The sequence below is a fragment of the Poromitra crassiceps genome, assembly GCF_964638095.1.
Source record: "Poromitra crassiceps genome assembly, chromosome: 12".
NCBI lineage: Eukaryota > Metazoa > Chordata > Actinopteri > Beryciformes > Melamphaidae > Poromitra > Poromitra crassiceps.
The window spans coordinates 6,137,035-6,152,042 of NC_139632.1; the positions used below are offsets into that span (position 1 = coordinate 6,137,035).

A 15,008-nucleotide genomic window follows, 5' to 3' on the forward strand; every position below is an offset into this window, starting at 1 on the left:
CGGTCTTTAACGTTGACTGAGTCAAAGGGGGATAAGAACAAGCTCTCCGGGTAAAAGGGCTTTGAGAAAACATCAGCCTTCCTTTTCAGTCCGTCTCACAATCAAAATGTAAAAAACTACTCAGCTATTCGGCGACGGCATCCAAACCTAGATGTCTTTTGTACACGCGAGAGTTCAGTGATGCTCGGGAGTCTTTTGTACACGCGAGAGTTCAGTGATGCTCGGGAGGGGGAAAAGGCGTCTTTGGAAAAAGCCTCCATCACTCGGTGTCCAACATCGAAGCGTTAAGGGGCACTTGGCATATAAAGGAAGTGTGTGTGCCACGGCAGCGAGGAAGCTTCACAATCGCCATCCCATGGTAGAGGTGGTGGGGGAGTGGAGGGGGGGAGGGGTATGTGGGACGATGATCACCCCAGAGACAGTGTGTGTCTGCGGGGGTCCAGCAGTGTGGACCACCACCCCCCTCCACCCCCCCTGCTGCCTCCTCAGTTGACCGTGGGCACCTGGTTCAAGCTGTACTCCTTGGCTTTGAGCCGCAGGTTGGCGATGCTGTTGGCCATGTTCATTCCCTGGGATGCATTGGTGTTGGAGCAGGTGGGTGGGTAGGAGGCCATGGTGCTGAGAGAGAAGAAGGAGAAGAGGACCAGGGGGGGGGAAAAGGTTAGCTCACCTGTAACCGTCACCACGCCAGCCTAAGCTCTGCAAAGAGCTGCAGCTGTGGAAATAAATTATGAACAGGATTCATTCATCAATGTTGCTGCCAAAGATGCATTTTTAACTCAAGTTTGACTTTAAAAAGACACTCAGAAAACGCCACAAAATCTTCACACACAACAAAAAAAAAAGTTACTCAATGTAGTAAAAAAGTGAAAGCGTACTTGTTTTCTGAGGGCAGCATTTTCTGTGGCACTCGCATTGGCCCCCCCTCCGGCATGGGATACCAGCTTAAGAATAATATACAGTGAACAGCAGCGTGAGTGTTAGCGACACACATTAGCGTGTTCCAGATAGCATTATTTCTAGGTTCAGAGATTTTTTTTTCCCACTGCAGAGCCCCACACACAGCCAAAGCACTCGCTGCTGAGAGGTTCAACTGGAAGCTTTTGACCGCGGCCGCAGGGTCCGACATTTTATACTCTGTTTCATAAGGAAGGATTACAGTAAATCATGACCAATGTAACCAGAGTCACAAAAAATGTTGCCCGGTAGAGCCTGCGTCTCTCTCTCTAGTGTTGATTCACTGCTATATAGTATAGCAGAGAGGGGTCACAGGGGTCAACAGTGGATTTAATATGGTTTGTTTTCACATTATCACCTCGTCAGGAGAGTCACAGGATCCCCGCCCCGCCCCTCTCCCGTGCTGACAGAGCCAAGAAGCAAGGCGGGCGGGGGGAAGAAGGAGGCAAAGAAAACACAAACGCAATTGACCTGTGGGCTTAGATGCAGTTAGACGTGCAGTCCTTCACAAGCCATGCCCGGCATTTATGCAAGACAAGTTATCGAAAAACGAGTCCGTCCCAGAGGCGACTACAGGCAAGAAGCAGACGTCAAAGTATGCCGATTAGCCGGAGAGAGAGAGGAAAGGGAGAAAGCATCCGATACACTAACAAACACGGACATGCATCTCGACACTAACACACACGGACATGCGTCTCGACACTAACGCACACTCCCGGCATTATACTTCAAATCTAGATGGGATGCAGAGACAGTTTCATTGAATCCAGGTGGATCAGAGCGCGATAAGGACGGAGTTAAGAGTGAATATGAGACGTTGTGCAGCACAGGTAGGAGAGGAGGAGGACGACATGTGTGGAGAGGAAATGAAACAATAACAGCGAAACCCTGCCAGGGTCAGCGCTGGTGAAGGTGGAGCGTGTATGTGGGGGCCTTTGTGTGTGTGTGTGTGTGTGTGTGTGTGTCTGTGTGTGTGTGTGTGTGTGTGTGTGTGTGTGTGTGTGTGTGTGTGTGTGTGTGTGTGTGTGTGTGTGTGTGTGTGTGTGTGTGTGTGTGTCTGTCAGGGCCAGGGGTTGAGGTTAGGGGGGTGATGTTACGGTGGGGTTATTGTGGTGTCAGCATGCACAAAAACCCTCCTGGGCTTTTTCAATTTCAGACAGTTATGGAGTTTTGATAGTCTGCGGCAAGAAAGCAAAGGAAAATAAGACGCGGGTACGAGAGCTAGACAGAAACAGTGGAGGCCATCAAATATCACATATCTCTCCCTGCTACTATATCTAGTATATCTATATCTAGATCTAGATCTGCTGTATCGAGTCTACTTTGGGCTCGGCGGTGAAGAAGCAGCGTAGCGTATAGCGTCTAAAAGAGGAGAGGGTGTGTCATTAAAAATTGTCAGTGGGGATGAGAGGTAGGAAGAGAAGCATACCATAGTGATGAGAGGGGACTCTACCTGTACGGAGCGGCACTGCCCCAGGATAGGTAGTCATTTGGGCGGGGGGCGGGACGCGGTACGATGGGCTGCTCCACTGCCGTCACGTCGCCCGAGTACGATTTGAGGAGCGAGGCGTTTTTGCTGGCCAGCATGGCGCGCTCGTTCCGGCGGAACTTCGCTCTTCTGTTCTGAAACCAAACCTGCAAGAGAAAAACACAAAGATTTGTCACGTGATAAACAAGCGGAGAAAGAAAAAAAAAAAAATGTCATTATAATACTTGTCAATCATTCAATCGTTTTGTAAAATGTAGTCATTCCAAATCCGTATTTACATAGTCAATAGTCAATCCTAATATTTATGTAGTAAATCTTACATTTATTTAATATAATTTATACACTAATTTTACCTATAGAAAGGTGGAGAATCGCTTTTCAATTCTTGTTCAAAATCCATAGGCTGCATAGCAGGGTAGGAAAGTAGCGGGGACTTGGGGCAAAATGCCTGTAAAAAAAATCTAAAATTGCCCTTGGAACTGGGATGATAGGGGCTTTTAATGCCCCTGTTATTTGCAAAGCGTGTCCAGATTTTGTTCTGTATTTGCAAAGTGCGACTTAAAAATGGCCAACTAGGCATCCGTACCTTCACAACCCCCTCCACTCTTGGACGCCCTCCTCCTCCTAACGTTGTTTACCTCAGTGACAGGCAGTGCAAGCTAGCTGGCCAGCTATAGTTCACTAGCTAATATTAACTTAAGATGCATTTACGCAAACCACCCACTGAAGTCACGACGAGAAACAGATCGAAATGAGATAAGTCGCGACTCGCAACATTTGGTCAAATTGCCCTGGAAATGATCCAAAATGCCCCCGAAACATATTTCACAGGGCAAAAAAGAAAAGAAAAAAAGCCTCGTTAAACAAAGTTAATTTCCTAACCTGCTGCATAGGCTGTTTGGATTTTAAACTGCGCTCCTGAATTAAAGACACATCTTTCTCTGAAATATCCTGTCCTGTATCTCTGTGTCCTGTGTGTGTGTGTGTGTGTGTGTGTGTGTGTGTGTGTGTGTGTGTGTGTGTGTGTGTGTGTGTGTGTGTGTGTGTGTGTGTGTGCGTATACACACACACACACACAATATCAGACTGTTTGACTATTTTGATCATGGGTTTCATATACTTTCTGCATTAAAACATTTGAAAAGCAAAAATCCTATCAGATGGGGGACCCTGGGACAAAATCTCATCAAATGGGGGTCTGTGGTCTAATTTGCATCAGTTTACGGGGGTCCTTGACATGAAGAAGTTTGAAAAACGCTCTGATCTAACAGTACGCAACACATCCACCACTCATCATGTACAAGCACAAAGCATCCCTCTCCCTCTTCCTGTCGCCCCCCAAAACACACACACAAACCCCCTCCTCCTAATAAAGGGACGATGAGATGACTGGGGGTGCTAATGTTGTTCCTCGCTGTGAAATCAAATCCATAATGAAATGTTGTGGGCGCACGGGGGCTCAGGGAGGCACAGTGTCCGGTTACGCACAGCCTCAGGAATGAGCCTCAAGTCTCCTTTATCAAAGCCTTTCTGCATGGCTCTCTGGTACACATTAATCACAGATGTGAGACTCTCTCTCTCTCTCTCTCTCTCTCTCCTTCTCGCTCGCCATCACTATTTCCTCTCTCCCTCTCGCTCGCCCGACAGTCAAACTATTCTCAGTGTGGCCGATGTGAAAGGGGTCGTGAAATGTTAGCTATATTCAATTTCATACGTACGGTATGTCATGCACGCGTCATTCTTATGATTGTTAAATAAGTGCAACAATGATCTATATGCATTTTAAAAATGGCTAGCGGAGTGACTTTTATTGAATTGTTTTTCTGTAGCTACTACACCGAAAATAAACATTGCACTGACTAAAAGTGGGGGAAGCGTTATTTTTTTTAAGCTTGCACAACAGTCGATTTCACCAAAAATAAATGATTGTAAAGATACCAATTGCGTCAAAATATAAAACCCCCTCGGTTATTTTGGTGCACTACTTTTGGGTACAGTATGTAACGGCCTTCATTTAGCCAGTCAAAGCACCTAATTAAGCTACTGTTTCAACGTGAAGCAAATCCTCATATGTTGCACACTTGCATTTTTACCACCAATCTGAAAACCACATAGACATAATTGCATCCACTTTCTGATCAAATCCAGTCCCTTAGTCAGGGTTTTGCTAATTGCTTACAAACAACGGGGCAATCAGAAATAATTTGAAAGGTCGGGTAAATTTGAAAAAAGCAACCTCCAATCCTGAGGTGTTACAGTACGTGGTGCGTGGTGGACAACGATGATGAAAAGACGCCGATTGGAGATCAATTCTTGTTCTTTCTGTAAGTCAGTGATACTCAAATTGCGCCCCGGGGGCCAGATGCGGCCCGCGATAGGGTGCACAGTGGCCCCCCCAACCATTTTCTAATTCACAATTAAAACTAATGTTAAATAACGTTTGACTGAGCTCCAGCTAAATGGTCAAATATGACCATCTGCTCGCCGCCCAGGCACTTGCATATTATGTACTTAACTAACTTAACTTAACTAACTATCCTATGTGAGACTAAACTCCGGCTGACACCCCAAACACCTACAATCCACTACAGAAAAAAATATATTAATATTTGTTTATTAACTGGCCCCTGGCCTCCTGTCATTTTGCAAAAGTGGCCCACGGGCAAAGCAAGTTGGGTATCCCTGCTGTAAGTTCTCCTCCTGAATCCCTCTGAGACGGCACGTTGATTCAAACAAATTGTAAACGTGCAAATAGGACCTCATCATCATTAGCCAACTCATTACTAGTATTAATGAAATCTGTTAGCCTAAACAGCTAACGCGTGGGAAAAAATGGCATGTCATGGTGGAAGAGTAGCATCGTTTTCCTGGAAAAAAACACACATCGTGTGACTGCATGTACTCCAATAAGTCTCCTGCTATAAAGAGCGGTGTAAAACACCAAGTAACGGCCCGTCTCTGCTGCTCTCAAATAAGACTTCTTTTCAAAGTGAGTCCCTTGAAGGTTTCCCAAAGGGTCCCAGAAAGATCAGGAAGAATTTGACTTTATTTTATTCAGGCAATGCAATACAAGATATACTTTTGAATCTACGTGTATAGTAGCAACCATCTGTTTTTGCGGCGCGAGGATGAAGGAGGTTAATATTATCTATTTTACAGTGTAATGATCATAGGTCTCTACCTACTTAGCACTTTGTTTTTGCTTTGAGTTTTATGCTTCACTTTCATATCAAAGGCTTTGTCACTGAGGTTGTACCTTCTTACAAAAAAAGGCACTGCCCTCATAAATCCGAGGAAAACATTAAATCCTTAAAAACCAAGAAAAACAGATTTATTTTCAGGGTGATGACTATGCATTTTTGACGTTATAAAAAGGGGTTTGGAAAAGGGTTTTGGGGGGGGTGTAATATCATTAGAACTACGCAGGATTTCGACGACTGCGGAGATTTCCAATTCAGGTGAAATCAAAAGAAAAACATGGGCTCGGAGTCAGAGGAGCAAGCTTTTTGGCCGGTCCAGTAACCGTACCTGCACTCTGGCCTCGGTGAGGTTGACTCTGCGGGCCAGGTCCTCTCTGACGAAGGCATCGGGGTAGTGCGTCCTCTCAAACACCCTCTCCAGAGCCTGCAGCTGGCTGCTGTTGAAGGTGGTCCTGTTCCTGCGCTGCTTCCTCTTCTTCTTCTCCTCCGTGTTCATCTGCTCATCTATGGAGAGGAGAAGAAGAGAAGGTGTAACATCAGCGTTGTGTTGTGCACACGGACGGACTGTCTGGAACCCACTCTTCTTCTCTCCCACATGTGAAAGCAAGCATCTAAGCATCTCTCTGCCAAGGCCGATGTTTTTGGCTTACAAAGTTACAGCCCGGGCCCTCTCGGTTACACACGCACATACACACTTTCTGCACAGGGGGGCGGACGAAAGCAAAGGAGAGGTTTTATGTACGCACATCAGCAATTTTCTAAAGCATTTCCGCGTAGGCGCCGTGTCAAAACACATCAAATTTGTATCGTAAATAGAGCTGCGTGCATTCAAGTTGTTCTCTAGGGCTGACGTCTCTACCACCCTACTGGGCCTTTATTACATGCAGATTTTTTACTTATTTTTTTACAGACATTAGAGAAAAGCAATAGTTGCGATAGAAAAAAGTGATAAATGTCGGGAAGTAAAGCTGTGAGCTGCATGGGAAAAAAAGACATTTACTCCTCAGACATAATGTTCATCTAAAAAAAAATTATAATAATAAAATTGTAGCAACTCTACATATACAGATGGGATAATTTCATAATATAATAATGTGGTTATAACAGATAATGTTTCATCTAAAGCACTTTTACTGCACTGTAGACATTTTTAGCGTGACTGACCCCCAGTGGGAATCAGACTGGCATGCAGCACTGGTGCCTGCATGCACTGCCCAGCAGCTTCCACAAGACCACAAAATAACACTTTCTATTCACATGGAGAACGAAAGGCTGAGCTCATGCATATGCCTGCCTGTATGCAATAATTACACCCACAGACGCACATACACAATGCCATGTGCTCACACGCACACGCACACACACACGCACACACACACAGTATCTCACTCATCCTGCTTCTGTCATCAAGTGCCTGGCCTGTGCACTGTGTTGTCCTCCCATGTGTCATCACAGGCTCTGTTTGTTGTCACCACGTAGCTTAATGAGAGAGAGAGGCCCTCCCTCCCTTCAGCCAGGCCAGGGGGTGTAGCTGAGGGTAAACCCACCTAAGCTCATCTCACCCACTTTTTAAATTGCAGAATAGAGTTATACGTCAATAAATCTTACGGATGGGAAATATTACGCAGTAAACTCACATAAGTTGAATAAGGGTCATTTAAAGAGAGGGGTCAAACGAGATTTTCTGAAGTATGTTGTTTTCTATTGGTTATCGTTTGCCTTATCAACAGGTCACATTTGACCGTGACATCACTGGTGTTATATGAATCCTCTCTTCGGTTAGAAACGTCCTTATCTCTCTTCGCTCTCCATGTTAGCTCTGAGACCTCAAATCACCGCAAGCATGCAGCCCCTAGCCGTCCTTTCGGTTTTCAGAGTTCTATTTGGTGGATTTGACGGGTTTGAGAAAGAGGATGACAAGTCAAATGTTAAAAAAATACTCCCTGCTTCCGCAATAAACTCTGGCTTTAAATGCATGTGCCAACAACACATGCTAACCAGTGACCACGCATTGTTTCCAAAAAAGACATTTATACCAAAAGTGAAAATCATCATCATGGATTTAGTCACTGTAGGCCTACTGCTGTTATCATGACGTTGGATTCAGATGAAGCAACTATACAAAAACATCAATTCCTTGCAGTTCAAAATTGAACAAGAGGCTTGAGTCTTCCTTGCTGTCGTGAACTTCCAAGGTAGGCTACATGGAGTCTAATTCTTTAAAATATGACTATGAATATTGGGCTATTAGGCTGTTTGATTGCACACCCCCACGGGGTTCAGTGTATAGGCCCTATCCAACTACGATTTTATCTGCTTAAATAAGCTCTACAGGCAATTGAAAATTGAGATGCCTACATGAAGTGCAGTTTAAAGTTTAGTTCACGTGTATAACTGTTTCTTACTTTAGGAGAAATGTCTATCTTTTAGAGGAAGTTTCAGAAGGTTATTTTAGGGACAGCTGATAGGCTAAATTGAGTTTTTAACCAAATTAAACTATAGCGCAAGACGTATATTAAAGTATTACATAAAGTCTAAAGTTTTTATTCTAAAATATATTTCGAAATAATGGGTAATTTGAAAATATTAAACTGTGATGATAATACCTTACCTTTTCAATAATGTCAATATATGCAATTCCAATTGTCTTCCTTGGGCCTATAAGTTTTTATTTTTATTCTGCATTTTTCCCTATAGGCAAGGATGCATAAATAAAATCATGTCAGTGCAAGAGAGGAAAAGATATAGTATTGATGTGTCTTTTAATAGCCTACAGTGACTGCATGGGTTCAGCCATGCATGGAAACCTTTTAATTAGGTCTGCATGGGTGAGATATAAAGCTCCAAATCAAAGCCATTCCCATCCTCCGACTTCAAGTGTTGCCAATATGCGTAATTAGGTTGACCTCATTATCATGCTGTCAGTGAAAGTTTGAGATGGGCCTCGACTTCAAGTGCTGCATGTAGGCTCATGAATGCTAACTGCATTATAGGCTAAATGTTTCTGCTAAAACAATAATTTAATTTAAATTTGCTTATTTTTTTTCTAATTTATTTTGATAATTTCATTGTTGTTTGTAAATAGGCCGAAATTAGGCTATATCCTTTAATTCGTAAAATAAAAATGTTCACCAACTATTCCTTGCACATTTCTGTCAGTAAATTGAGAAATGTTGTTGTTTTTTTTGCTTGGGGCCAACATTGGCATACTTTCTAAATCTTTCAAAAAAAATCTGCTAATAAGCATATTGGACGATTTCCTCGACATTATGCTATATCATGATATTACTGTTTATATTCTTCATCTAACGTATTTGTTTGTTTAGAGCCGACCATAACAGAATGATTAATGGCCTTTGGTGGTGACGTCCGACTTGACAAAGGTATCTAATGAGCTGTTGTTATTTGATTCCTTAATTGTTGGACCGAGGAGACACGGATAATTATGACAAATGATTATGCTTGAATATTCTGAAACTGTTTGACAAGCGAAAATAACCGTGAATTAACGACGTGACCTGGCCACTTCCTCTTGCGTATTTCTCACCCGGGTCCGGTTTTTACCCGTAAAAATAACAATAACACTCATTAAAGCCTATAACGTTTCTGTCAACCGCGGTTCTTTGAATATTCTTTGAATATAAGAGGCGGAGGGAGCTGACGGGTTTATTTACTCTCTCGACGGTGCGCCTGAGTGCAGGGCAAGCAGTGATTTTTTTTATTTTACTGGGGTGTATCCAAGATTTACTTCCATGCATGCGCCCTATCTTTGAAAATAAAGTTCAGAGAGAATTTCCACATTTTCAGGCTGTTCCACCGGTGGACAATATACTTTTTAGGTAATTTCACTAAACTCTTCGATAAAGCAAAGTCCTGGCATCTCACCAAAACTTTAAAACGTCCGTAGCCTATACGTTGACCTAATTAACAAATTAAGCAGTGACTGATGACTGCCAAGGATATTATTATTATTATTAGTGTCATAAATTATTATAGGTCACCAAATATTGCAGACGCAGAGGGAGCATCGTTCCCTTGATGTGACTTTTTTTTTTTAAAGAAGATAGCTTCCAGATACGTTTCTGGCATCTCTTGATCTTTGGCCTTCATAAAATGATCAAAACTACAAGTTCCTATGTGGAGTAAAAAGCATGCAGTTAAGCAAGTGCCACATACCTTGCCATGCCCAATTGACATAGATTTATTGCTGCATGAGTTTGACTCGTAAGGTTGCTTCACTGACCATATCCACCAACACCGCCATACCTCACTGACATCAAAGTGTTAATGGCAAATTAATGGGCATTTTTAGGGGGAGGCCGTCAGGAATGATGCATTGCCAAAACTCACTAAGGATTCCTTCCATGCGCGCTATAGTTTCAACAGAGCTCCACTCTGCAGACGGAGACACGCCAAAGCATAATGAAAACAAATTGGTTTAACTTCCACCCGGTCATTATAACTACATTTGTGTGAAATTTCTGCAGTATTTTTCAGAGTTCAAGCCTATTTTTTCCTGATAACCATATGGTTTTCTACGGAGGCTCAAACACCCCCCGCCCCCCTCGCCCCAAAAAACAGACCCTGCACTGATGAATTATAAGTAGCCTATATAAGGCCTATGTTTACGCACAAGAATTCAACCTTGTTTTTGATCATTTCTGTGCGATAGTTTGCTCGCGTTTTTCGTCCCAGGCAGATAATAGTCGCTCTGCTTTTCACTTACTCTCCTGCTGAGTTGTGTCGCTCCCGCTGGTCAGCCCCGGGGACTCCAGCATACTCCTCCCCGCCTCTCCGACGCTCTCGTCCGCCTGGGTGCCGACCATTTCCCCGGCCTCTTCCAGATCCAACAGGTGGCTGACCGAGAAGTTCTTTTTGGCTTGCAGGTTTTCCAGGTTAGACGTAATCGGACTCTCCAGGCGATTTGATATCGACGCTTGCCTGTCCATTACATGCGCATAGCTAGAAGTCATGACGCAAATAGGAAACAGTGGAAAAAACGGCGAGGTAATAATAAGCGAGCCAGATAGATCCTTGCATGCAGAACGCACGAACAGCGCCTCCAAATGCAGCCGGAGAAAACCTCGGTTCTTCCAGGCAAAAGAGCGGAGCTGTTCACATCCACATCTGCCGTTGCGGGTATAGCCTACAGGCCTATACACAAACTGCAGTAAAGTTTTCTCCTCGTCTGCTCTTCCCGATCAAAAACCTATCCAATCCATCCAGCTGTACACGTCGACAACAACATAGATCACCATATGATGAAGCAGCCTCGTCCTGTGCTGTTTATGCTCTCACGGAAGTCCTCTACGAGCTCGCTGTGTGCCTCTAGAAGAGCTCGCTGTCTGCCCCACTTCACTATGGTGGAGTCACGGTTGCATCTGACTGACTTCAGCAGGAAGAGAGCGCTGCTGTTGCTGATGCCGACCAGATGCGCAGCTCCGTGTGTGCGTAAAGCTTGCTCAGCGGCAACTAGGCGCAGGGAGGCAGGACGTACCGCCGCACCTCCAGGCTATAGTCCCTTTTTGTTAGCGAGTGTGTGTGTGTGTGTGTGTGTGTGTGTGCGTGTCTCTCTCTCTCTCCCCCTCTCTCTCTCTCCCTCCCTCTCTCTGGCGCACGTTGGCAGGCTGCGGATCCACGCACCAGCCGGGGAGTAAATGAAACTTTGCGGCCCCTGGGAGGGCGGACACAGTCTAATAGGAGGCCCGTAATTACGTGGCAAAGCCTTTATGCTGTGTCTGACGTTTCACAGGCCCCCATCACGGCTGCCCCCTCCCCTTTAGCAGACACATCACCCGCATCAGCACCATCAACACCCTGGTTACGCGTGTTTTTTTCATGCCCTGGCAAACGGAATAGACTATGAATCTCATGGAACCAGCAGCCAATGGGAGATGACACTGTTGTGCATTGATAAACCAATTAAAGCGATTTTGACTACCCATGGGGTCTGCCACCAACTGTCTCAAACATAATATAGTCTACACACAGTGGGCTGATGATGTTAAGGCCTCAGCCCATCTCAGAATAATCAGACGAATCAATAAAGAGAAAGGCCTATACCTGTCATCAAAGCCATATTGTCTTAATGTTTTAAGGGCACACTCCATCATGTTAGCTAGCTCTGTGGCAGTTGGTTAGGTGAAGTGGAGTCTAGTGATATAGGCCCTATAGCCTTTAAAACAACTTTGTAATGAGAGTATTCCGTTAATTAAATTGTAAATGGTATAACGCAATACTCTGCCGCCAAACATAGTTTTTGGTATTCTTATAATAAACGTGGTGGTTGCAATAGCGGCAGAAGCAGCGGTTGGAATGGTGATTTGCGGTCAGCGCGCATTAATATTTAGATCAACTGTCCCAACACAGGTGTGTTTGTCGGGGATTTTTTGCAACGGCTTCGAACGCGGCTCAGCCAATCAGCCAGGACCATATCCTGTCCCGTGACATTTGTTGTTTGGTAAATAAATGATAATCCCAAATCCTGTGCGCAATCCTGGAGAGACTTGACGGGTGGTGGTGGGTGGGGGTGGCGGCCCGGGCTAAAGGAATGAAGGGAGAGAGATGGGGTGGAGGGGTGAAGGGGGTTGGAGTCCATGTGTTCAGATGGCAAGAGTAGACTCTCGGCTCCAAGCTGCCATAGACATCCCGTAGCTTCCAGCCCCCTGATCTGGGAAAAGAACACTTGATGCCATCAAAGGGACGCGGATTGAATCCAGATGTGCCTCTCTCGTTCTTTCCATGTATTTAATGAAGGCGCAGGGATAGAGTAGACTTTTTCATCATTAGTTTTCCCCCCAGATTCTCTTTTCCTGCCTACAAGTCCATTCCGGTGCCAGGGCAAAAAAGCCTCCCCGAGTCTCACTCTCAGCGGCCTCAAAGTCTTCTCCAGGCCCCCCTATATATGCTTTGTGCAGACTTCGATGCGAAAAGTGGCCTATTTGCTCCGACTGCTGTATTTTGTCCGTGGCGAATGGAAACGTCAAAACATCTCCACATGGAAAGTGAAGTGCCATGCTGCATAGCTGACCTCACCTTTAGAGCGGAGCGGGTGTAGACGGTGACCTATCTCTCTGAGAACCGCCGTAGAAATGCTTGGACCTATAAATGCGTGAGAGAGACTTCGGTTATAGGCAATATGCGTTTTAATTTATAAAGTGATTCATATATTAAAATGTTTTAGGTAAGCTTAATACAAGTTTTAAATCTTTTTGTCGGGTGATTTGATTTGGGCCATTAACATCATGCAATTTTGCAATCCCTGAAAAAGTGCTAATATAAAAAGTGTATCATTACATGCAAATAGCCTTCATTTAAATCAATATAATTATTATATTTAAATATTGTCCCAAAAATACGAGACAATTATAGGCCTCTATGAGACCAATAATGACAACATGCAGATGTTTCGCATTGACATTATGAAACGCATGAACCCCCCCCCCCCCCCCACACACACACACGTTTGAGATAAGACATTAATACGACGGGGGGTATAAGGACAATCACGAGAGAGTTCAAGTGAATAAATGAAAACCACTTCACTTAATAAGTGCCTGAAAAATATTGCCTATGAAATTGTAAAGTGCTTCTTAATGTCCATCGCCACAAATATCAAAATAAGTGACATCCACCTTGTTGTGAATAGCAGTATTTTATAAGTTCTGCCTTAAAACTGAGCACTAAAAAACATGCATGTTTTTATAGTTTTGCGGTAATTGAAGCACATAAGGAAGACTGCAGAGTATAGGGGAGTATAATTCATTTTTGATCAATTCCTCATTATTACCTGTCAAGATGTGGTATTGCATCTGTTTGCTACAGCATCTCAGTGAGACACTTTATTAAAATGTAATCTGCAACATCAGCTTAAGTGCAGTGTATCTGTGACAACCAATCAAATGTGGAAACAAGGTATTGTTCATTCAATATAATAACTACAAGCATTAAGCACATAAGGCATAATTTTAAACCACACGTAAAGAGAGACCAAAAAGAGAAACACTGCGTGGCACCAATCGGGGTGATATTTGAATGCGTGTGTGTGTGTGTCTGTCTGTATGAACTATTTAGCCAGAGTGTGTTTTGTGTGCATATGCTAGTATGTGTGTCATCATGGCGCCAATGATATCAAGTAGGCTATCACGATATTTCTGAGCCTTACACACTGTATTTTACTGTTTGTCATGTCTGAAAGTAAATTAACAACAGCACATTGATGGGCGCACGTTATGACAGCAGGCCTGAAGAATGCTACAACTGTCTGCGACCCTGGCAGCCGCATGCGGACTCTCTGGGCTCAGAATTAGCTTTGATAAAGTAGCCTATTTAGCCTGCATAAATCTTGAGAGAGCTTGAAGGAAGGGCCTATAACTGAAACACACAGGCTGCACAAGCCAAAAACACAACGTGTCATAAATTACACTGTTTAAAAAATCGGGTTTGTGTGCTAGAAAAAGTGGTGCACTTGCTATAAGAGCCATGAATCTCTGCACTTCCACTCGTGTCAGGACTAAATGCTTGCAGTGTTAATTAGTTGATCCAAAGCTTAGCCCTCTCAAACTGGGAGAGACGGTGGGTGGCATTCAGTGCAGAGTATAAGCCACACTCGGCTTACCCACCATACTGTCAATTATAAAGGGAATTAATTGAGGAGTGCTATTATATGAACTGGGTGTGTATTGATAATGTATTTTACAGAGAACATTCAAAACATGAATTAACGTTTTTACGGCCTATATACAAGTGATAGAGTTGACACCTTTATATCTACAGTACCACCACATCAGTCTGTTGCATGACCGTTATACACCCGTCCCGCGTCCTCCCCCATGAAAGCGAAGCCAGCGGTTAGGTTTCTAATGAGAATCAGTGCGGGTGAATTAATTTCACACGGGCAGCGCTTTGTAAACTCTCCGTGTTGTTTAATCAGGAGCAGATTGCTTTTTATGTCGGAACACCACAGCCCGTTTACAATTATAACGCTGCACTCCGCGCCGAGCTGCACTGCAACAACAGAAACAATATCAGAAAATGAGCCATAAACCCGAGGAGGGGACAGACAGAGTGGCACTCATAAAGCATCGACAATGTTAGACCATCAAACATGGTTATAACTAAGTGGAAACATTCATGCTAGGATCAGACAACCTTATTGCCTAACAGGGCAACTATATATCTATAAACTGCATTATACTTGCAGTTCAGATTACGAGGCGTGTTGTTTAGTGAAATAACCCACAATTGACTGTCGAGCTCTTTGACAGACTGCACTGAAAGTATGTAATCATCTCTCTCGGGTCTGTGCGAAAGATTTGCAGCTCAGCAGTCGGAGACGATGAGAATTCCCCAGTCGCTGCAAT

The 15,008-nt window shown here is 44.0% G+C and overlaps 1 protein-coding gene across 4 annotated transcripts; it reads right to left on the reverse strand.

The window, feature by feature from the left end:
- Positions 1–350: 350 nt before the first annotated feature.
- Positions 351–11,234, reverse strand: prrx1b (paired related homeobox 1b). 4 transcript variants are annotated; one of them, XM_083647021.1, is made up of 5 exons: positions 10,373–11,234; positions 5,975–6,150; positions 2,411–2,592; positions 879–944; positions 351–618 (listed from the first exon to the last, which is right to left on the reverse strand). In XM_083647021.1, the coding sequence occupies exons 1-5, from the start codon at positions 10,617–10,619 to the stop codon at positions 486–488; spliced, it is 804 nt and encodes a 267-aa protein (XP_083503147.1). In that variant the 5' UTR covers positions 10,620–11,234; the 3' UTR covers positions 351–485. The 4 variants fall into 4 exon arrangements, 3 of the variants coding, with proteins under 3 accessions (XP_083503147.1, XP_083503148.1, XP_083503149.1); XM_083647023.1 differs by having other exon boundaries at positions 535–715; XR_014553196.1 differs by having other exon boundaries at positions 587–618; positions 2,387–2,592.
- Between the last annotated feature and the right edge of the window lie 3,774 nt (positions 11,235–15,008).

Excerpts from the sequence above, each read along its gene's own strand:
- prrx1b (XM_083647021.1), bottom strand. The coding sequence starts at position 10,619 with ATGACTTCTAGCTATGCGCATGTAATGGACAGGCAAGCGTCGATATCA. Across the intron at positions 6,151-10,372 it reads CGACACAACTCAGCAGGAGA|ATGAGCAGATGAACACGGAG; the intron begins GTAAGTGAAAAG and ends TCCTCTCCATAG. Across the intron at positions 619-878 it reads ATGCTGCCCTCAGAAAACAA|CACCATGGCCTCCTACCCAC; the intron begins GTACGCTTTCAC and ends CTTCTCTCTCAG.